Below are 24,895 nucleotides of genomic sequence, written 5' to 3'. Positions count from 1 at the left end.
TACATTATGGTCTAATTTTACCAGCTCTTAAATGAGCCATATCTGGGAGAGAGAGGAAGGGATTTACTTAAACCCCGAATTTTTGTTACAAAACACACACTATGAAATAGGAACTTGGGAGTCACTACTGCTAAAATTCCCCTAAATCCTTTGAGAACTGGTATTGTCTAAATAAACGACTGAACAACCACTGAACAGCTATCATTTACTGGCCTGTGATGTTTTCCATTACACGACCCTTCCTACTCCAAAGGCTCTTCACCTCACTTAACTTTGCTAAGTCTTTCCTAAGTCACCTTACCTAGTGTGCGACGCAGTGCTTCGTTATAATTTAAGAATCACAGGTAACTAACTACTAGTATGAAGTACCTAATGCAGAGCTTGGCACAGCGCAGAAATTCAATAAATGGCAATTTTTATCTCATTAGTACTCGTATGAATAAAAAACTCCTTACGTAACTCCAAAATCCTGTGTGGAACCTTAAACCAGCACAGGAAATGCTATGATCCACGCTCCTTTTAACCCTCAGAGATCACTAAGCCCATCTCCAAACCCGGGATACGTTGGGTCGGGAGGGCACCTGACAGCAAGCAACCCTCTACTGATACACCGACTCCTACGTCGAACCACATCGTTAAGATACAAACAGGGGAGGATCCCCGGGTGGCTCAGCGGTTCAGCGCCTGCCTTTGGCCCAGGACGTGATCCTGGGGTCCTAGGATCGAGTCCCGCGTCGGGGCTCCGGGATGGAGCCTGCTTCTCCCTCTGCCTCTCTATCATGAATAAATAAATAGAATCTTAAAAAAAAAAAAAAAAAAAAAAGATACAAACAACAAAGGCTCTTTGACTTTCCAGTGGACTTGGCTCTCTCTCCCAAAATTAAACCAAACACCAATAACGTGAAGCCTTGTTGGGGGGGGGGGTGAAGACTGGGGGGGGGGCGCACAGGGCACGCCCTCGGTGTCACCCCCCCCCATCCCATCACCACCCATCACCACCCCGTCTCTCCAGCCCAGGGAGGGGCAGAGGCACTTCGGGTCCTGAGTGTAACCATCTCGCTGTAACCATTCTCCAGCTCAACCACTCCCCCACCCCCACCCCCAAGGCAGGCAGGGCGTTTCTAGAAAGTCCAGTTTCAGACCCGAGCAGGACAAGTGGGACAAGAGTGCAGGGCGGGAGGGGGGTTAAGCCGTGGGGGGGGGGGGGAGCTGTGGCGCCAGAGGCGTCTCGGCGAGGCTCTGTGCAGGGAAGCCAGAGCCCAGCCAGGGTACCTTGCGTCCAGCGGCAGAAGATGGTGTCGGAGAGGCCGGGGCTGCTCTTGGTGCCCCACACCAGCTCCATCAGCTCTTTAGTCAGTTCGGACATGATGGGGTACCGGCGAGCGGGTCTTCGCTTTCAGGACTCCTGCCCCGGCACATGGGGAAGGGGCGCCTGCGGAGACAGGAGTGGCGGGACAGCTGCGGCAAACGAAGCTCGGAGCGTGGACGTGAGGAAGACGCAAGGAGACACCGAGCTACTCGCAGACACCGCGCCTGTCAAGCCAGCCCCGAGCGGCAGCAAGGAGTTTCCCCGTACCGGAAGTGCCGGGCCACTTCCGGCTCCCTGTTCGCGACCGCCCCGCCCCCGCCTCCGCCCCCCCCGCCCCACGCCGGGCGGGCCCGGGAGTCGCCGCACCGGAAGCGGAAGTGGCGGGCCGGAAGAGCCTCGGACCTCCCTGGAGGCCGCGGGCTTGCGAGGTCTCAGCCCCGGCCTTAGGTGGGGTGCTCGGTGTTCGCCCGGGCTGGCGCGCCGCGTTCCCTGGGCGTGGGCCTGTTGTCACCAACCGGGAGCACCTCCCTTGGCGCGCTGCCCTGGTCCTGGCTGCAGGCTCCGAGGCCCGTAGGGCGTAGGAACAGAGCCTCGCCTTTAAAATGTGTGATGTTGATTCTACTGAGCTACGGCTCTAAGACGGTGGTTGGGTCTCGGTGAGGAAACATCCATGTCTGTGTGGAGAGCCACCCATAATTCGAAGACTCAGACTGGGTGCCTCCGTAAGTCATGTAAAGGCCAACCAACTATTCAACACATAACCGGAGGCTGTGGTTTTATTTGCATTAGGAATGTTTCTACCTGGGGGCGCCCGGTGGGGCGGGGGGGGGGGGGGGCGGGTCAGGGCTTGAGCACCTGCCTTAGGCCCAGGGTGTGACCCCGGGGTCGTGGGATCGAGGCCCACATCGGGCTCCCTGCATGGAGCCTGCTTCTCCCTCTGCCTGTGCCTCTGCCGCTCTCTGTCTCATGAATAAATACATGAAATCTTAAAAAAAAAAAAAAAAAGTCTCTACCAGATGTAATGCAGGATTACAAAGCTATTTATAGACATTCAAAGCAGCCTGTCTGGAAGAGGTAGAGCGTTTTCATCTCCAGTTTTTGAAAGGGTGGGATGTGTGGAGGGGAGTCCAGGGTTTAGTCATTGACAAGCATCCAGCTGCACTTGGTTTGTGCAGACATTTGCATTTGTGCGGCTTGAAAAGAAGAGAACGAATTGGCTAAGGTTTGAATTTAAAAGAGAAGGGCAAAAATCGGATGGGTTCCTTACAGATTGCAGATAAAGGGCTTTGCTCCTTTATGCTTTATTTCTGACTTCAGCCGTCTTTGCTGTAGTTAAAAGAATTGCTCAGAGTTCCTGAACCATATCTATAAGCCTCCTAGTTTTTATTCTCTTTGGGATTCTCTTGACCCTATTTTTGCGAAGCAAATCTTATCCATTCTTCAAGACATAGTGTAAATGTCGTTTTGTAATAAAAATGATTCTGGTCATTCCAATCTGGAGTAAAAATTTTAGCTTCTGAAATTGCTTACGATGGTTACCATCATCCTGGGATTTGCGAAGAATTACTTATTCTCTTGGGATGTAAATTTATGAAAGTCAAGGACTTGTCTTATTCATAGTACTTAGCATGGGGAGCATTGAACATTGCTGGATTGCAATAAGCATTAGATGAAGGACTAATACTTGCCTTACGGAAATTTAAAAATTCATTACCTTTCAGCACATGAGCTATCAGGGGAAGTAGTATTTGATTGGTCAAGTTAAACATCTAATATTTGCTTGGCGGTTTACAATTTAAGGGATTATTTCACTTCCTGAAAGACATAGAAGGGTCTATGTTTGTAGAGCCTGTGTGAGTGGCGGGGATGTTGGCCACGATTGTTTTCTTTCCATTAATATACAGATAGTAGTTATAGACTTGATTTTAGATATGAGGAAAAGGCTAAACTTCCAAAATGTAATTTTAAAAACAGAATATTTCTTGATCTGTGATTTTTCTAAGTCTCCAGCGACAGTGACTGGCAAAATCTTCAGTCCATTGATAGGTCTTTTCCACTTTTAGGCTATATTCTTTATTTGCAGTGTTTAAAATTTTTTAATTAGGACATATTATTAACAAGGAATATTTGATTAATGTTAAATTATTTATGTTGCTTCATTCATTAGTTATAACACCTAAAGTGTGAACTTGCTTACATACAATAAAAATGCAAATTAATATTCATTTAAAATTCTCTTATTCACTAATTATATATAAACATAACACATATTGGAAGCAGTCAAGTTTGTTGCATTTATATATAGTACAGAACAATAATACCTTTCTGTTATTATAATTACTTGAAAATTATGTAGATTCACTTTGAAGTATTTATATTGCTCCATATTTTAGCATTTTTTTTTCTTAAAACCATCTCTGGTTTTGATTAAAATGATGTGTATTATTAAGATGTACACAGGTTGGGGCAGCCCGGGTGGCTCAGCAGTTTAGCGCCTGCCTTTGGCCCAGGGCCTGATCCTGGAGTCCCGGGATCAAGTCCCATGTTGGGCTCCCTCCATGGAGCCTGCTTCTCCCTCTGCCTGTGTCTGTGCCCCTCTCTCTCTCTCTGTGTGTCTCTCATGAATGAATAAATAAAATCTTAAAAAAAAAAAAAAGATGTACAGAGGTTGCATGAATGAGGTTTAGTCCTAAAAGAGTACTAAAAAATCAGAAACTTTCTGTTCATATGTAAATTTTATTAGTAATATATCCCTTTCATTCAGATTCAAGTCAGGGCACAGCCATAAAACTGAGCTGAGATTTACATCATGATTAATTCCTGCTAACCTTCTTTACTACCTCACAGCAACAGAATTAATTACTCTATCAAACCCTGTGTTTAGTTTCCTGTCTTTCCCAAAATTTCCATCAGAGTACAATGACTTCATTACCTGGTTCCTAGCAACTACCATGGAAACAACAATTCTCTAACTGGAAGCCCTCAAACTCCTAATTTAGTGTATTTGCATTCCTTTACCTAGGAGAAATCATATCTTTAAAAAACCTACCCTACAATATGATTAATATGTTCTAGGCAAGTTACTCAAACAAACCCATACTCAGTTACTAATAAAACTATTCTTATTTGCCCTACATCTTCTAAAAACAGAGTATATCCATCAAACAAATGAAAGTGTATCCTTTGCATTAGTCTAACCTCTTCTCAGCAGGATAATTCTCCTACCAAGCATTTAAGCCCACCATTGTCATTCTCAAGTATGGCATAGTGCATCATTTCCCAAAGCATTTTCTACTAGCATTAATACATGCTGGGGAGGGGGCTCAATCATTAAATTCCGGGTTAAACAAAATTAAACAACTGTTCACTGCAAGTCTCTAAGAAAGGATTGTATTCAAGGCTAAAAGACAGCTAAATGATTTTATTCACAAAGCTTCTCACATAGTTTATGTTCTGCAGAATACTGTTTGAGAATCACTGGCATAAAGCAGGCTTTTGATTGGAATGAGAAAATATGAATATTACTTCTTATGTGAATACTGTGATCTTGGATGAGTCATTTTAGCTATACTGTGTTTTTTTTTTATCTATAAAAGGACTACCTCTAGATAATCTCTTAAGATGTCATTCACTTCAGATCCTGTCCACTTACATGATTTAAAAAAATTCTCTGCTTAGAAATTAAAATATATGAGTGAAAACAAAAAGAATTTTGAGCATATAGAATAAACAAATAAATAATTTAGCATCATTCTTCACTAACACGTTATTCTTCACTAACCACCAAAAGAAATTATTTGCCATTTAATGCTTAACTATGCTAATATTATAGAATGAGAAGATTAAATCCCAAATTGTATGTTAATCTAAGACTATATTAAATGGGTACATAATATTTGCACAAATATTTGTCCATAATACTTGGATACGTTCTAGGTAGCTCGAACTGGCTATGTGTCAAATAAAACATTTTTTTCCCATAAAACCTGCTTCTCTTTCAATGTTTCACGATCAGTGAGTGAAGAGTACCATCCTCTACAAATAAGCACATTTTTTAATGTTCTCAATTTTGATAGGATGAATAAACAACCTCTTTGAGGCTCACTTGCCGCATTCACGAAGGAAAGTTATTAATAATAATTACATCATACAATGATTATGAAGTTTAACAGAAAACATCATATGTAAAAGAAATACTCAGCTGAAAAATAATATTCTTATGTTAGCTATGCTAATGGTTTGAACAAAGTACCATAGTAGCAAAGATGGAAGAAGAGTTATTTCTGCACTTGAACTGGATAGAATTTTGACTAGCGAAGAAAGGGAGGATGTGCATTTTGGGCATGAAATACTACTGTGGCAGGAGCCTGGCATTTATATCACTAGAGGGAGATGAGTCAGGAATGTCAGGTTAAGGAGGGTACCATAGACTGAATTGTGTCCCCTCCAATTCCATATGTTGAAGCCTTAACCTTCAATATAACTATACTTAGAGACAGTTCCTTAAAAGAGGTAATTAAGTCAAATGAAGTCATAATGATAGGGTCCTAACCCAATGGAATGGCTGTCCTAATAATAACAGGAAGACACCAGAGATCTCTCTGATACCCTGTGCACATAGACAAGAGGCTATGTGAGGACACAGTAAGGATAGATGCTGTCGATAAGTGAGGAAGAGAGGCCTTACCATTAACTGACCTTGATGGCACTTGGATCTTTGTATTTGCAGCCTCCAAAATTGTAAGAAAATTAATGTTACTTAAGTTACCCAGTCTTTGGTATTTTGTTATGGGAGTCTGAGCAGACTAATATAAAGGGCTAGAATCTTAATAATATTGAATACTTTCTTACATAGTTAAGCAGCTAATATTTATTGATCACATTTTATGCCAGTGACTGTATTAAGCAATTTATATGTATTACATACAGTACAGAATCCTCACCATTCTGGAGTAAGTACCACAATGATCTCTTTGGAGGATAGAATTTTGCCCTGGGTTTGCAATAAATGGAAAAACTAGGATGGAAACCCAGATTTTTCTAACCCAGAACCTGTACTGAAACAAAGTTCAGAACACGGGTGATTTGATTCCAAAGGCTGTGGCCTTAGTACGACTTGTTTCTTAATACTACGGACTTTAAATATAATAAGAGCTAGTTAAGATTTTTCAACAATGTAGTCAATAACATCATCCTTTTATCTTATGAGAACTGGCAGTATGCAGTGAAGACAGTGGTTTAAAATGGGAAAGCCTGGAAACAGCTAAACTAGTTAAGAAGTTACTGCAATAGTCCTTAAAGAGATGCTTAAGACTTAAGTTAGAACAGTACCAGTGGCAATTTCAATAAGGGGCAAATCCCATGGACATTTTAGAAGCAGAATGGATAAAACTTAATTTACCATGATTTACTATGAAAGGAAGGTGACATTAAAAATTTTATAAAACTTAACTGTGCCTAAATACAAGATTAGCATCTCTGTTGATCAAAAACAGAATAGAAACACAAAAAGGAATCCAAACTTTAGATGTGCTTGGTTCCAGATCTGGAAACAGGAGTGAATAAGTAGGAGTTAGTCTTCTGAAGGCTGAAGTTTCCTGAAGTAACTACATAGAAACTGGATTTGAGGAGGCCAACTCTACTCCTGAAAGGAAGTTATGACCATGTATTATACTGTATGCCTGGTAACAAAGAGGGTGTAGGAGAATAAGTAGATCTAAAGAGAATAGGGAGGAAGTGTATTAATTTTCCATAGAAATCATAACAAATCACCACAAAATTTAGTGACTTAACACAAATGTATTACCTTAGTTCTGAGGGGTCCTAAGTCTGACAGGGGTCTCACCAGGCTAATGCCAAGGCATTAGCAGGGCTATTCTTTCTTTTGGCCTTGGGAAGGGTTCATTTCCTTGCCTCTTCCAGCTTCTAGAAGCTGCCTGCATTCCATGGCTTGTCACCCTCTTCTTCCATCTTTAAAGCTAGCAAAAGCTAGTTATGTTCTTCTAATACCACAGCACTCTGAGCTCCTCCTCTTGTCCCTCTTCCAGCTTTAAGGACTCCTGTGATTATACTGAGTCCACTCAGTTGCTCTAGGATAATACTCTTATTTTAAGATCGGCTAATCAGCAACCTTAATTTCATCTGCGACCTAATTCTCCTTTTCCATGTAATCTACATAAGTTGTATCACAATTTCCAAGGATTAGGATATGAACATCTTTGGATGGAGGTAGTCTGCCTACCATACACAATGAGAGATAATGATCAGTATCTCAAGAACACTGAAATTAAGATGTTCATTAGATATTCAATAAAATTGGGAGTCTAGCATTTATCCATCCAATAAATACTTACTATTATATAGGCACTTTCCTATATATACATTGGGGATCCAACAGTTTAAAAATTGACAAATATTCTTACCCTCATCAAATTTGCCTTCTAATGTGGATCATATACAAAAATAAATAAATAAATGAAGAATTTTGTGTGTTTCATTAAATCCTCTGGAGAAAATAGAGCAGAGAAAGGACAGTACTGAGTGAGGAGTAGGGGGTTGCAATTTTATAATATAGTCCTTCCCTAACTCATGATAAAATAGCATGTAAGCAGAGACATGACAGAATGAGCCATGACATACAATGATAAATATTTCAGGCAGAGGAAATACCACCTGCAATGACAAATTGAGAGTTAGCCAGGACAGTTGGCATAATTGCAGAGTGCACACTGAGGTTGGGGACAAATGAGGAAATAGTCTTTGTTCTGTGCTGCAACTTCCCTACTGGGGCTTGTGAGGGGTCCACCCAAATTTTTTCCTCTCCCATGGGGATATCTTGGGAACCACAAGGAAGGGGCAGAGTTATTTTACTGCAGCCTGACCTGCAATGCAAACCATCTTTTTGCAGTCTCCACTCAAGAATTCATGTGCCAGGAGATCCCTGGGTGGCTCAGCAGGTTGGCGCCTGCCTTTGGCCCAGGGAGCGATCCTGGAGTCCCAGGATCGAATCCCATGTTGGGCTCCTGGCATGGAGCCTGCTTCTCCTTCTGCCTGTGTCTCTGCCCGCCCCCCTATCTCTGTCTATCATGAATAAATAAATAAATAAATAAATAAATAAATAAATAAATCTTTAAAAAAAAAGAATTCATGTGCCACATGATAAGTGAGATAGAATATTGTGAGATAAGTATGGAAAGTACTACTTCTGGAGCATAAAGCAGGCTACTAAGCATTGTGCTCTGTTCTTAGCAGTTGGAGGTATAAGGTACATAACTTGTCCGTTATTTTGGAGGGAAGTCCAGAGAGTCCAGACCAATAAACCCAGAAACATTTAACTGTTTTGATAGGCCCTTGAATCTTTGCAGAATTTATCCCTCCCCGTCTGGAGCACATCACTTACCAGACATGCAGAGTAAAGTTGACTCTTGAACAACCCAGGTTTGAATTGCCCAGGTCTACTTAATACATGGATTTTTAAAATATAGCACAGTACTATAAATTTTCTCTTATGATCTTCTTAGTAATATTTTATTTTCTCTAGCTGACTTTATTGTAAGAATACAGTCTATAGGGATCCCTGGGTGGTGCAGCGGTTTGGCGCCTGCCTTTGGCCCAGGGCACGGTCCTGGAGACCCGGGATCGAATTCCACGTCGGGCTCCCGGTGCATGGAGCCTGCTTCTCCCTCTGCCTGTGTCTCTGCCTCTCTCTCTCTGTGTGACTATCATAAATAAATAAAAGTTTAAAAAAATTAAAAAAAAAGAATACAGTCTATAATACATATAATATACAAAACGTGGTAATTCGCTGCTTATTTTATTCATAAGCCTTCCAGCCAACAGTGGGCTCTTAGTAGTTAGGGTTTTGAAGAGTCAAAAGTTATACACAAATTTTCAATTGCATCAGAAGTCAGAACCTCTAAACCAACCCCTATGTTGTACAAGGATCAACTGTACTTTCCATTTCTTAGTTATCAGGTCCAATTAACATGATGTCATGTGTGGTAGCCAGTTTCCAAGACTATCCCCAGTGATTCTCTACCCCTGCTATTCCTCATTTTTTTGTATTCCCCCTTACATTGAATAGAGCAATATTTACAAGGCAAGGTCATGAAAACTTCCTTGCTTTCCTAGGAGATGCTGCCTGCTATGTTATGAGGACCCTCAAACAGCCCTGTGGAGTGATCCATATGGATCAAAGTATTCTTCTGCATAATCAGCACCCACTTGGGTGAGCCAACATGAAAGTGGGACTTCTACCACCAGTCAAGACTTCAGATGACTGTAGTCCTCACCAACACCTTGATGACAAAATCCTCAGAGACCTTGAGCCCAAACCACTAAGCTCAGTTTCTCCCAAATTCCTAATCAACAGAAACTATGTGAGGTAATAAATGTTTATTGGTTTTTTTTAAGTCCTAAGGTTTGGGACACTTCATTATGCAGCAATAGGTAATACATCATCAATATACTGTACCAATGTGATATTCATGGAATTTCTAGATAGTCCTGATCTTTGGGGGCTATCTTTTAACAGAAAGCAGTAGACATAATACAAATTTGGAGCAAGATAAATGCATATGTATTGTAGTCCATCCTATGTGATTGTGAACTGTCTGATACTCCTTACGGAAAAGTATTGAAGAAACACACTTATTTTATCAGTAGCCACAGTCCACACACCCAAAGTTGTATGAATCTACTGTAGTGAAGATACCAAAGCCCACAAAGCAGCTGCAAGATGGGCTATTCTTTTTGTTGTTGTTGTATATATATTTTTTAATTTTTATTCGTTTATGATAGTCACAGAGAGAGAGAGAGAGGCAGAGACACAGGCAGAGGGAGAAGCAGGCTCCATGCACCGGGAGCCCGACGTGGGATTCGATCCAGGGTCTCCAGGATCACGCCCTGGGCCAAAGGCAGGCGCCAAACCGCTGCGCCACCCAGGGATCCCCTGTTGTTGTATATTTTTGTATTGGATTTCGATTTGCCAACATATAGTATAACACCCAGGGCTCATCCAATCAAGTGCCCCCCTCAGGGCCCGTCACCCCATCCTCCCGCCCACCTCCTCTTCCACTACCCCTTGTTCATTTCCCACAGTTAGGAGTAATGAAGGGCTATTATTTAGCTGTTTGAAGTAATCTTACTGACATCCACCTTTATTCATCCAGTCCTAAAACGGACAAGACTGTTGAATTAAGTGGAGACTATGGTGGGGATCATTATTCTGTATCCTGTAAGTCTTTTAGTGTGGCACTAATCTTTGACATTCCTCCCAGAATGCAGTATTGTATTTGATTTTCTGTCTTGGTTGAAGGGAGCAGTCTCAGGATAGCTAGTCTCTGAAATGGCTCACAATGCCCCTTATCTTCTGATATTCAGGCTTTGTGTAGTCCCTTCCAACAGTGAATAGGGCCGAGCAGTGTGACCAGTGCAGAAATGACACCGTTTGATTTCTGAAGCTAAGTCATAAAGCATGTTAAATTTTTTGCCTTAGTTCCTTTGAATCTCTTATTCATGGAGAAGCCAGCTAACATGTCATGACACACCAAGATAGTACTATGAGAAGAACTGAGACTTTCCTCCAACAGCCAACATCAACTTGATAGCCATGTGAGCAAGCCATCTTCAAGTGGATTCTCCAGGCCATTTGTGCTTTCAGATCACTCCAGCCCCAGCTGATGTCTGACTGACCCTCACGAGTAACCCTGAGTAAGAACTACCCAGTCAAGCAGCACCTAAATTCTTGTCTAAAGAAACTAAGAGGTAAAACATATTTATTGTTATGCTAAACCACTACATTTGGGGGTAATTGTTTATGTAGAAATGGATAATCAATAGAGATTTTGGTATAGGGAGTGTGATGCTACTCTAACAAAAATTTAAACAAGGTGAGCATTGCTTTGAAATTAGCAAGTAGGTAAAAGGTGGAAGGCCTTTAAAAGAAAAATGTTAGTGAAATAAAAGCAAAGAGACTGTTTATAGGAGTCAGGTAATCTCAAGGAGATGGACAGTGATGGCTCAAAGGACAGTCAGAAAAATACTATTAGAAACAAGAGTGAAGGGGATTCCATGTAACATGCTGCCTTCAGCGCTACTGTGGAAAGTAGAAAATTTCCTTAGTGAATTGGGTAACTTCCAGGCACAGTGTTGAACATGCCAGTTGGCTTCCTCTTGTCGCCTGTAGTAAAATCCCAGAAGAGAGAGAGATGCTCAGGAAATAACGGTTTAAGCATAAAAATCAAGGATTTGCTGGTTTGGAGAATTCCTGGACTTTCCATATGATGAATGATGTAAACATTTAAAAATGGATTCCAGGCAAAGATTAAGTATAGGAAAAGGTCAGGAAAACATGGTCTAAAGATGAAAAGAAAAATATGCCTGTAAAGAACTTAGAAAAATCAGTCAAACAAGAGTCCTTGTAATGTTTTAAAGGTGTGTCTCATGGATCTTCTGCTTTAAATAGTAGGGCTTCTAAGAATCTGAAGTATGTTGTATTTCAGTAGCCTCACTGGGAGTCCAATCTCGAAGAGACTTGCAGTGTGCCTATTATCTAATGGATTAAATTTCAGTAAGATTCCTAGGAGAACCACAAAGATTTTTAAAATAATCATATTTTGTTCTCTTCCAGGATTTTTTTTTTCTTCCAGGATTTTTATGGTTTCAGCTCTCACATTTAGATTTTAATCCATTTTAAATTTATTTTTGTGTGTGGTATAACAAAGTGGCCCAGTTTCATTATTTTGCATATTGCTGTCCAGTTTTCCCAGCACCACTTGTTGAAAGACTATTTTTTCTCCATTGGATATTCTTTCCTGCCTTGTCAAGGATAAATTGACCACACAGTTGTGGGTTCATTCCTGGTATGGAAGCGTTTAATCACTATATTGTACACCTGAAACTAGTATTACACTGTATGTTAATGAACTGAAATTTATTTATTTTTTATTTTTTAATGAACTGAAATTTAAATAAAAACTTTAAAAAAACAAATGTATGATTTAAAAATAGTCATACTTATGGAAACAGCACTAATTTGAACTGAAAGGAGCAGGGACAATAAAAATAAAAATTGAACTTTCAATCCTCAAATTTATACAGGAAGAAGGCTGAGAACATGACCCAGCTGCAAACATGAGATAGCTTCCATAATAAAGGGTGGAACCAAAAGTTCAGAGGGTAGATCCAAAAGTACAGTGAATCATTCTATCCTAATTGAGGAACTAAGAAGATGTGTCTGATGTGTCCTTCTAGATTTTAGAAATGCTATAGGCACATAACTCCTGTGTACCTCCTGTTTTACCAGTTTTTGGTTTTTTTTTGTATTTATTTATTTATTTATTTATTTATTTATTTATTTATTTATTTATGATAGTCACACACACACAGAGAGAGAGGCAGAGACATAGGCAGAGGGAGAAGCAGGCTCCATGCACCAGGAGCCCGACGTGGGATTCGATCCTGGGTCTCCAGGATCGCGCCCTGGGCCAAAGCAGGCGCTAAACCGCTGCACCACCCAGGGATCCCTGTTTTACCAGTTTTATGTGGAAGAGTCTACTGTGTTTACCCTATCCCTGCCCCACCATTTTGATGGGTGTGCAGACCAGATAACTATATCTTAGTTCACTAGTTCTTGGAAACTGCATTCAAGGAAGCTCATACATTCTTGTACCTAATTTAGATGATGAGGTCCATGGAATTCAATCTGATGCTGCAAGGCTATGGGACTTTATGAGAATTCATGTGTAGGAGAGACTTGAATTATTAAAAGCCAAGGGGCGGTCTGTGGGACTCAGCCTCAATGATGGCAACAATGATTCATGCCTCTGGATATTTATACCCTTGAATAGTTTCCTGCCACTGAATGGGGCTGAACTGTGTGACCAACACAGTATTGTGGAAGTAATGGTACCTGTTTTCTAAAACTAAAGGACAGTGAGAAAAATACTATTAGAAACAAGAGTGAAGGGGATTCCATGTAACATGCTGCCTTCAGCACTACTGTGGAAAGTAGAAAATTTCCTTAGTGAATTGGGTAACTTCCAGGCACAGTGTTGAACATGCCAGTTGGGGAGCCCAGGAGCCTCAGCGGTTTGTTTGTTTATTTATTTATTTATTTATTTATTTATTTATTTATTTTTTATTTATTTTTTGCCTCAGTGGTTTAGCGCCTGCCTTTGGCCCAGGGCATGATCCTGGAGTCCCAGGATGGAGTCCCACATTGGGCTCCCTGCATGGAGCCTGCTTCTCCCTCTGCCTGTGTCTCTGCCTCTCTCTCTCTGTGTCTCTCTTGAATAAATAAATAAAATCTTTAAAAAATAAATAAATAAAAAACTAGGTCATGAAAGGTACTGAAGTTTTTGCCTTATCTCTTGGATCTTTCACCTTATAAGGAGCCAATTGTCATAATGGGAAGATATCTAAGCTGTCTGTGGATAGGCACATGAGGAGAGGAAATGAGGCTACATATCTCCATCCCAAACCTCAGGATCCCACTTTATTATGAGGGCTCTAACCTAGCCAAAGAGAATTTGGCCTCTTCTGAATTTCTAATATTATTACAAATTAATTCTCTATCTGTCCTTTTGCTTTGTTACTCCCTTACTGTAAAAAATGGGTCTTTTTTTAATGCTGCCAAGGAGAATTTGAGTCTCATACTTTATCTTAGACTGCTGATTAACAAATATGAGCCTGTCATTTTCTTTCTTCAATGTCTCAATGGTATTTACAAAGTGGTCAGTCTTTGTAATTCTATTTCAGTCAGTAGGCACTGGTTGCTCCAATGGCTCCACTTCGATCCAGGATAATTCTTTGTGGAAAAAGACAGCTGTAAATTTTAACTGTCAAGAATTTTCAGTAGCTGGGGGTTGGCTGGTTCAATGAAAAGAATCTTGATGGAAACCAAAAGCATCCATTACAGGAACCAAAAATAAAAAAGCTTTTGGTAACATCATACTTAGTGGAGAAACTAGAAAATTTCCCTTTTAGATTGGCAACAAGAAAAGGATGCCTGCTATCATCACTTTTATTCAACATGATAAAGGAGATCGTAGTAAGGCAAGAAAAAAAAAATGAAAGGGTGAATAAGGTGGAAACAAAACTATCATTATTCATAGCCCATCTCATGTTTCATTCTATAGATAGTATGTTTTCTTTGAATTTCTGTAGCAAACTTTGCCCTTAATGCTCAAGACCTTTTTCTCCCAATGTCATTTACCCTTTCTTCTAGGGCTTGCCAATCAAGGTGTCCTTCACAGCACTTATTGAATGCCTTTTGGATAGATTGAAGCTCAAATAAATGAATATGAAATTGAGCTGCTTAATTTTTACCAATATAATAATCTAATTCTTTTTCCATATTCTGGAAGAAGAATGTGGCAGTTTCTGTTGGGTAAAGCTTATAAACTGGATAGAATGAGACAGCCAGAAAAAAAAATTTCTGTAGGTTTTAAACTAAGTCAGCAATGGTAAAACTGGATAAGAAAATTGGTTTCAAAGTTGAAATGGCTTTTTATCCCAGGATGTCTTCCCAGTTTTCTTGGTTATCTCAAGCGGAGCTGTCCAAATTTGTTTGACTCACAGTTCATATCGGAATGCTAAGTATAAAACCAGAGAAGGAAGACGTGTATGATCATAAATTCCCAGGTTGAATTAGTGTCATCATCACTCTTGGGGCTTCTGTTCAGCAGAATGCCACACTTGCTGAAGGATGAATGACCTCTACTCCTACACCTTTCAGTGCCACACATTGTGCAACATCAGGAGGCAGCTTTATGTGAGGTTGGAGCCTAGATGGGCTAAAGTCTGGCTCACTTTAGCAAAAAATAGCAGGGCTCTGAAGCTGCTTCTATTTTCTTTGCTTTTTATTTTTGAAACCTGTTATTATAAAGAATTCCAAACATGCAAAAAAATCAAGAGAATTATAAGCACCGATCTCCTAAATTTAACAATTACATCATTGGTTTCATCTGTTTTTGGTAAATTTTTTATAAATTTAAAAATGTCATAACATTATGCTCCTAATTATTTCAGTATGCATCTCTAAAACTAAGACACATTTCTACATAACCACAACAGTATTATCACACCTAACAAAATTAATCATTCTGTATAATAGTTCAATATTATTTAATATTATCCATATGTCTCCATTAGCTCATCAATGCCTTTCAAATCTAGCTTCTTCAGACCATAATTCAATCAATAGAAATATATGGTATTTCTCTAAAGGAAATTTTAATATAGAACATTTCCCTCTCTTCTTTTTTATGACATTAGTTTTTTGAAGACACCAGATCAGTCTTCCCTTAGAACACCTGATTTTTAAAGTGTATATCATGTTTCCTTCGTGGATTGTTTGATTTGTAGTTTTGGTATAAGGTATTTGATATCACTGTAGGTTTTTTATAGGTATTCCCTACAAATTGCAAGTTTAGGTATAAAGATTTTATTTGAATACATTATTAAGTTAGTAAAATGCTTCTTTGCAAGAACATTTTAAGAATAATACTGTGTTTCTTATTACATCACATAAAAAAGCTGGTTGCCTAATTACTAATGTTGCCGATATTGATCAAGTGGAAGGTGTCACCAACAAGTAATGTGTGGGCTTTATATCAATTCCATTTTCTGACAACTTTTTATCTAATGGTTTGGCATCCACTAAAAATCTTTGTCTGAATCAATGACTTCATTAAGAGTTGCAAAATGATTATCTCCTGTTTATTTGTTCTTTTTTTCTAATTTTGAGTTAGATTGTTTGATTATTTTTTAATCTTTCTGATACTTTCTAATGTAGTATTTTGTACTACAAAACTGGTAAGAATTAAACAAGTTTTTATATGTATTATTTTCATAATCATCATTTATTGAAATGTTACATTTCCATTATTTTTCTCCCTTAATTTATTATTTCCAAGTAAATTTTAAGTATTCAAATATTTCTTAACCTATTATTAATTTCTAGTTTAATTATATATATATGGTAATTCTGTTTCTAAATAAGCAACAAGATCACAAAATATGTGTTCACTAAACAAAATATAATTAAATTCATTAAATTTAATATAATTATTAAATATAAACAAAATATAATTAAATTAAAATTAAATTTATAAAAAGGCACTTGGTGGCTCAGTGGTTGGGGAATATAATTATATATATATATTTTAAATATTTTATTTATTTATTCATGAGAGATACAGAGAGAGGCAGAGACATAGGCAAAACGAGAAGCAGGCCTTCCTGCAGGGAGTCTGATGCAGGATTCGATCTCAGGACCCCAGGATAATGACCTGAGCCAAAGTCATCTGCTCAACCACTGAGCCACCCAAGTGCCTTTTTATAAATTTAATTATAATTTATAAATTATATAAATTATATAATTGTTTTTCAGGTTTGCCAGAGCTTTTATGAGTGTGTTATCTGACTCACTTATGATGAAATGTTTCCTTGATGGTTTTATTATTTTGGATTATAAGTATATTTTCTGTGAAGCTTTGTTTGTCAGAATCTTGCATGGCTGTATAGTCTAGATTATTTTTCCTTCAAAGAGATTTTGAATTTGATTCATCCAGATATTCTAGTGATATTGTGCAGTAATGCAGCCACAGACTAATTTTATCTTGCTTTCTCAGCTAAACATTCCTGGACCATATAGATTGTGGAAATAAGAACTTCATCCTGTCAGAGGAAAACTCCAGTATCACAAATTCTCAAGTTAGGGATTGATCAACTTTTTTATTGATCCATTTAGATTTCACATCAACACAAACTTCTTTGTCATTTTCCTGCATTGGTGGCTGTTTTGTTTGTTTGTTTTTTTCCTGTACCTTTACTAAAGGTATAGTGATTTGAAGGGTTCAGTTTCATCTAAAACATCATAGAAGTTCAAGTTACTGTCTTTTGATTTGACGCCTTAAAACCCAAGAACTGGGGCACCTGGGTGGCTCAGTCAGTTAAGAGTCTACCTTTAGCTTGGGTCATGATGCTGGAGTCCCAGGATCGAGCCCATGTCAGGCTCCCTGCTCAGTGGGGAGTCTGCTTCTCCCTCTCCCTCTGCCCCTCCCAGCTTGTGTTCTCTCTCTCTCTCTCTCTGGGTCACTCTCTTTAAACAAACAAACAAACAAACAAACAAAAACAAAACCCAAGAACTTTGAAAGCAATCTCCAACCCCACAAACACAAATACACATTTCTTCAGGACAGCTGGGGGATATTAAGTTCATTGGTTTATGGCTCTTCTTTTGGGCTTTTCTTTAGGTTTGGTCTATGGGAATGTCTCCTCCTTTCTTGCAAGTATGCACTGGAGAGTATGTTTTCCATATTATAAAGTTTATTTTTAAATATGTTTACTGAAGGAACGTTTGGGTGGCTCAGTGGTTGAGTGTGTGCTTTTTGGCTCAGGGTGTAATCCCGGAATTGAGTCCTGCATCGGGCTCCTTGCGGGGAGCCTGCTTGTCCCTCTGCCTATGTCTCTGCCTTTCTCTGTGTCTCTCATGAATAAATAAATAAAATCTTTAAAAAATGTGTTTATTGGATATTATCCAATCCAACATATTTCCAGAAAATGAAGTCTAGGTTCCCCAAAATGTGTTCTGTGGATCCCTAATATTCAATCCAATGTGACTACATGTTATATGAAAAAAATAATTCTCACAATATTTTTCTCTTAAAATTTACTTTGAAAGAAAATTAACATTAGTTATATATTTTCATATGGTCAAACTATAATTAGCCATTAAAGAAATGCTGTGCCATTCCATAGAATGCCAGAAAGTCAAAGAAGCAATGGATGTGAACAAATCAATTACCACCTAAACATATTACTGATATATGTCATCTAGTCAATGGTTAATGACCTATGTTCTGTACCTTGATTTATAATTCCCATGAATATTTGATATTGTGCTGTTTGTAATTTTAGGACCTCAGTTCTCCCATTCCATCAATAGGTGGTGGCATTGTATTATCGTTTGAATATTGCAAAAGGAAAAAGAAACATTTTGGAATAGTTGTATGTATCAGTCAGTATCTCATCTTTTCTAGATAATTCTGACATTGCTTTTGTACCCTAATAAACTTTTATTTTAGATTTTCTTTTTTAAAAAAAGATTTATTTATGAGACAGAAAGAGAGAGAGTACGTGCATGAGCAGAAGGAGGGGCAGAGGGAGAGGGAGACAAGCAGACTCCCCACTGAGCAGGGAACCTGACACAAGGCTCCTTCCCAGAACCTTAAGATTGTAATCTGAGCCTAAATCAAGAATTGGATGCTTAATCGACTAAGCCACCCAGGCACTCCATGATTTTAGTTTAGTTTTTTTTTTTTTTAACTTGTTATATTGATAGAATCATGTGGAATAAAATTGGGTAGATTCTTCTAACGTGTATTATACTTTTAGAAACTGTAGGAGCACTTTTTTGCTATTATGTTTATGAAGCAATTTATAACCAAAAATAGCATTTGTGACAGGTAAGCTATATATTCTGATATCTACTTACATATGACATATACTTTAATATTTTAGATGGTCACAAATTCTCATTTTAATTCTGTAATTTTCAAAATACTTCTGTATTTGCAAAAACACTGCATTTTTTTTTAATACTGAGGAAAGCAAGACAATACCTATTTTGTTGTTGTTTTTTTTCCTTTATGGATGCTATTAAGTATTACATTGGTCACAGCTATGTCAAGAGATCTCTTTGTACTGAAGTGTTCCCAGAAGTAACACCACCGTGGGGATCCTCTCATGTTGCAACAAGTCATGCAGGGTCAGTTTGTAACAGGAAACCCTGTATGCACTGGCATAAAGATGACAAATGGTGGAAAATGCAGGGCTCCATCCCTTTCCTAGTTCTACCTTTGATTCATTATGTAAGCTGGCAAAACTATTCCCTCAAGGTTGGTTGTCAAAGTCACAGCATGATCACAGAAGGTGGGAATGAAAAGCGGGAACTCCCTGACAGAGATTACTTTGAGGCTTCTTATGATTCTCCTCAGTGATTTCAGAAACAGCTAGGTCTTCTAAGCTAATTAGTCCTATGTTGTTGATATGGATAATCTGAGAAAAGTAAATGAAAATGATATAGTTCTTTAGCAGTACTAAAAAGGTAGGCAACACAAATATCAACAAATGAAACAAACATGTTTAAAATCATTTGTATCAGATGAGTAGGTCAGCAGATGAAAAATTCAGTTCAAAGTAGACAAAATACAATCCATTTGGGAGCAGAAACCCAAGTTAGGGGCTATACATTAAGTGATACAATTATCAAACAGTAAACACATTTTATTTTATTAATAAGCTAATAGATATTCTTAAAATTATGTGTCTTTAATGGAAGGTTTAATATGTAATTGTTTTTAAACATATTTCTATGGTTTAAAGACACATTTTCCAATTCATTCTCATTGATTCTTATTATACAACTCTGTAACAATCCATTTCTTTTCAGAATTCACAATTAAGATAAATCTTCAAAAGTTACACTGAAAATAAGTGTTGGAGCCTAGACTAAGCCAGATCTGTCTAACCTGGGTGTTCTGTTTCATTACAAAATGGGGATTGAAAAGATTAAATTTTAAGTACAACTATAGTTACTCTGTAGTATAGTAAGTGAAGAAGTTTAGAGGATAATGGCAGTGTACAGAATAGTACAAATGTTATTTCTATTAAATTGCGTTGAAAGAAGATATATATCCTATTCTCCCCATGAATTATCCTACCATACTGCGATTCTGTCTTCATTTGGTTTAAATTAAATTAAATCAGAATCTCTGATTTTCAGATGTGGTTCTTCTTCTAGATAGAGTAGTTAGGAGTGGAAAATACCATTTTTCCTGGCATAAAACAGAAATAAGGCATATTCCAGACTTATTTTGTTAATATTCAGTTCCTATCTGCCATTATGCTCTTTAAAATTTTGTTTGCAGGTACTTACCCATTCTGTGAGAGCTCATAAGACTTTATATTTGCCCTTTCTTCTTTATACCAGCAAAGTAGATAATGATTTTTTTTTTTTTTAGATAATGATTTTTTAATCACGTTGGACTTTTTCTCTTCTTTGAAACTTTATATTCCTTGATAGTAGAAAGCATGCTTTTATTTATTGAAAAAATTATTGCTTATCATTGTTTTCAGATAATTTTTTTTTATAAATATGGATTTTTAAAAAATTTTTATTTATTTATGATAGTCACACACACAGAGAGAGAGGCAGAAACACAGGCAGAGAGAGAGAAGCAGGCTCCATGCACCAGGAGCCCGACGTGGGATTTGATCCCGGTTCTCCAGGATCGCGCCCTGGGCCAAAGGCAGACGCCAAAACGCTGCGCCACCCAGGGATCCCTGTTTTCAGATAAATTTTATGCAAAGTGGTTATATATATTGCATATTATATATAAACATATAACAAATTAAGTTTATATAACTTAAGATACTGTTGAAAAGAGAGAATTTAATTTTGTGTTATTGTTGAAGGTCATAGAGAACAGATGAAGGAAGACAATATCTTTCAGTGGAAAATACCATAGGAGGTCATCTGAAGATGTTTGCATCATCAATAGTATAAAAAAGAAATTCTATTTACTTATTAAAAAAACTCATAAAGATAGAAAATATGAGATTAAATGTTGATAGATAAGGGAGGAAAATAGGGATGGATGATACAAAATGGATTCATATGGGGAGAGGATTGTGAAGAAAACAAAAACATCATAAGGAAGTAGAGCAGAGGAAAGACTGTTATATCACCTCTGTTACAGAGGTGATAAACAGCATAGTTAGTGGTGTAGAAAATGAGTTAAGCACTGAAGTAGACAAACTGGAATAAGTCTTCCAGCATGCATATACAAGACGAGAGCAATTTGTAAAGTGATGGTAGATAATGTAGAGAAGATGGAGAATCCAAATAAAGATAATTGGCTAGAATAAGCTATATGAGGGAAAGGCAGTTGTTTCCGCTTTGTTCATGTATCAGAGGGTGCCTGGGTCATGGTAGGTTTCATTATGTATTTATTGAAAAAGTGATCGTTTACAGCTTCAATTAGGATGCTTTTGTCTGCAGCATAGAAAACACAAGTCAATTTGACTTAAATCATTGATGAAAATGGTTCACATAACCGGAAGTCCAGAAGTAGAATAAAGGCCAACATTGGTTGATCCAGTAGTTCAAACATGTCCTCAAGGATCTATATTCTTATTATCTCCTCTCTGGTATACAAAGGATATGCTCTTTTTTAAGATCTGTTCCTCTTGGAGTTTTAGGATGATGGCTCTTTCCTCATTCATGTCTAGTGGAATAAAGAGAACATCTCTTCCTCAACCTTTGAAGAAGTGTTCTTCCTTAATTTGGCTAATAGTTTAAAAATCCATCTCTGTTGCCAGGGGATTGCTATGCTGTGATTGGTTTAAGCTTTAAGTTAGAAAACACTCTGTAAGAGGTGTTTTATGATTGCAATGATTGGTTTATACTAATCAGAAATCATTTCTGGAGCTCAAGCAATTTACTCAACAATATTGTTGCTTACAAAGGCAGAAAGGTGGAATTGGATTTTGAGGGGTTAACCACAATGTTCTCTACAAAATTCATAAAGGAGATATTTGAGACAAATAATATAGCTCATATAATCTAAAAACTCTCTTGTTTAAGAAAGATTCATATGTACATATTAGAAAGGCAAAGCCAGTTATTTAGTCTTCTTGACTTTCATGCTGTATTACTCTATTGAGGTTGCCATAGAAAATATCACAGACTGGCTTAAACAACAGCCATTTATTTTCTCCATTCTGGAGGCCACACGTCCAAGAGAAAGCTAATGCCAGTTTTTGATAAGATCTCTCTCTTTTCTAGGCTTGTAGACGGCCATCTTCTCATTGTGTCCTCATATGGCTTTTCCTTTTTCATGGACACAAGAGATCTCTTGTTCTCTCTTTGTCTCACTCCTCGTCTCCCTTTCTCTCTTCCTCTTTTTATAAGGACAACAGTCCTATCAGATTAGGATCCTGTTCTTATGACCTCATTGAATACTAATTACCTCCTTAGAGTCACTATCTTTAAGTAATATCAATTCCAATTTTACTTTCATGATCCAGGGAAGTGACCATGAGGTTTGTACATGGACCCAGTACCCAGTGAACCCACTGTGGGTCACACCTTATTCAGGACTTTTTTATTGCCTTGTTCCCATATGCCTCTGAAATAATAGGGGTCCATAATAATGTTTCTAGTGTCTGAATGTCACTGTTAACTTGGACTCTGTATTTAACAGAGTTCTAGAAATGTTTGGATATTTCCCTTTCCCCAGTGCACAGTTACACGAGTAAATACCTGTAGGTATTCAGGTATACAGTTCAGGTATGAACTGTAACATCTGTTAGAATTAGGAAGCAGATTCAGGGCAGCCCTGGTGGCTCAGGGGTTTAGCGCTTAGTGATCCTGGAGATCCGGGATCAAGTCCCACATTGGGCTCCCTGCATGGGGCCTGCTTGTCCCTCTGCCTGTGTCTATGCCTCTCTCTCTGTGTGTGTCTCTCATGAATAAATAAATAAAATCTTAAAAAAAAAAAAAAGGAAACAGATTCAGAGATTTCCACCTGGTTTTTCTCACTATGATAGATCTTGCCCTATAAGCCAAGAATCCAATGTAGGTGCTGTGCTAATCTCTAAGTAATGTCAATTACCTGTAGGTTCTGTTGGGGAAGCACTAAGGAAAATCATGACTGTATACACTTGCTTTATTGTTACAAGATTCTTTTTCTGGAGACCTCATCTCTTCTTAAGGCAATGAGTTCCATCTCTAAAACCTGATTTAGGTCTGGAAGCTGGTATACAGATCATCAGTTTGTTTGTTTGTTTGTTTGTTTGTTTGTTAATTGTGTAACTGCCTTCAGTATCAATCCTTTCTTTTGATGGTACAAATAGAGTACTAACCTTATTGGCTATCCTCCCATTTGCCCTAGGGGAACATGTTCTATTAAGCCATCTCCACAACTCTCTCAGTACCAGGTCCATCTAGATGCCTTCCAACTTTGCTATCCATTATAATTGCACCCCACTGGTTTCCTGTGATTATGTGCATTCACCTGGACTCTAAAGTATAGGAGCTTCTATCAACCCCATAGTTACCACAGAGACTCTTTAAAGGACTTTCCTGCTCTCAGTCCCATACTACTTACGAGATGAGATGTACTATTGAAGATACTGGTGATCTCTCATCAGTGTATTTCTTATGGACTAGAAACAATGCCTTTTCTAGGGTTTCCAACAGAACATAATAATTTGATAGGTTTTCTGGCCTTACATGATATTCTAGCATGAACACTTCTCTGAGCCCCTGGATCCCCTTTTCACCATATCCTATGGCAATTCTGTTATTTCAAATTCCTTTAGTGTGGTCCATTGCTTTTTCCATGCTTCTATTTCCAAATTCTGGGGTCTTTGCCAGGAATATGCATTCAATTTTATGTACTAGCTCCTTTCATCATACTCCCATAGAATCTAATCCTATGAGAATATTCCTGATTCTTCTTAGCATATATAGGTTAATCTTGTAGTTCTTTTGAAGTATAGTATTTTTATTTTGTATCAGGCCCCAGCATATTCCTGACTGGGTTATATTGTGACATAATCCTAGTTATGAGCCTAGACACCAGGCAAGGAGTTGGGGCAGATCTTGAGAAGGGCATATGTTGCCTTGCAAAGGATTTTGCATTCTCTTTAAGAGGATGCTAACTTTTAAGAGGGGTGGAACACTTGTGCAGCTTCAGAAGGTTCAGGAGAATGTTGGAATTCAAGATTTTGAGACCATTAAGCCAGATATTTCCTTCTCATGTGTCAGGAGCCATTCTTTCCCAATTAGACACCAACCTTGACTTGTCTCAGTTTTGAGTTCAACTTTCTTTAGAGTTCAATTATACTGAAAATTTATTTCTAGAAATGATCCTCAGCTTTTACTGCCCTCCTAATTACTTGATAAGTTACAAAGGACTTAGCTTTCAATTGGCCTAGACTTCAGACTTAGCTTTCAATTGGCCACTAATAATTTTGAGGTTTTTGTTGTATTTTCCAGCATTTAATATAGTTTAATCATACTCATCCATTTTCATTACTATTTTTACCATATTTCTCAAATGCCTGACTTGCCATAGCAGCTAGTGCATTCTCTTCCATTGACATACCATCCCAGTTCATCACCACTGAAAGTTTTAACAATTGGACTGTTACTCTGTTCCCGGGACTACCTATGGTGATATGGTCTTCATTGCTGGAAAATGGCAAGTAACCCAGCTTCAAAACCCCACCCTATCACCTGCTTTCACAGACTATTTCTAGTACCAATCCGTTGCAAGTTGGCTTCTCTGGGAGGCAGCCTCTGAGATAGAGTTTAGGGTTCCAGATGCTTATTAGAGATGCACTTGGAATAATCACCTGTGGAAGGAAGGGCATGGAAGCAGGACTGGGCAGAGGAAGATCTAGCTGTGTTGCAGACCCAATACCAGTCTTGGCTGACCACCTAAGAGCTGTGGAGCCAAAATGGCCCTAAGAGCTGTCCTAAGTTGAGTTGAAGTGCTAGCAGTTTATATT

General features: G+C 38.4%; 1 protein-coding gene across 2 annotated transcripts in view; it reads right to left on the bottom strand.

The window, feature by feature from the left end:
• The window catches only part of MINDY3 (MINDY lysine 48 deubiquitinase 3), an 84,319-nt gene extending 82,720 nt beyond the window's left edge, over positions 1 to 1,599 (bottom strand). For both annotated transcript variants that reach the window (XM_025445091.3, XM_035713357.2), the window contains exon 1: positions 1,273 to 1,599. In XM_025445091.3, coding sequence (XP_025300876.3) covers positions 1,273 to 1,366 — 94 coding nt within the window. In that variant the 5' untranslated portion in view covers positions 1,367 to 1,599. The remainder of the gene's footprint in view (positions 1 to 1,272) is intronic.
• Positions 1,600 to 24,895: the final 23,296 nt, after the last annotated feature.

This window comes from Canis lupus, chromosome 2 (assembly GCF_003254725.2).
Source record: "Canis lupus dingo isolate Sandy chromosome 2, ASM325472v2, whole genome shotgun sequence".
In the NCBI taxonomy this organism is placed as follows: Eukaryota; Metazoa; Chordata; class Mammalia; order Carnivora; family Canidae; genus Canis; species Canis lupus.
This window is presented reverse-complemented; position numbering and strand designations above follow the sequence as displayed.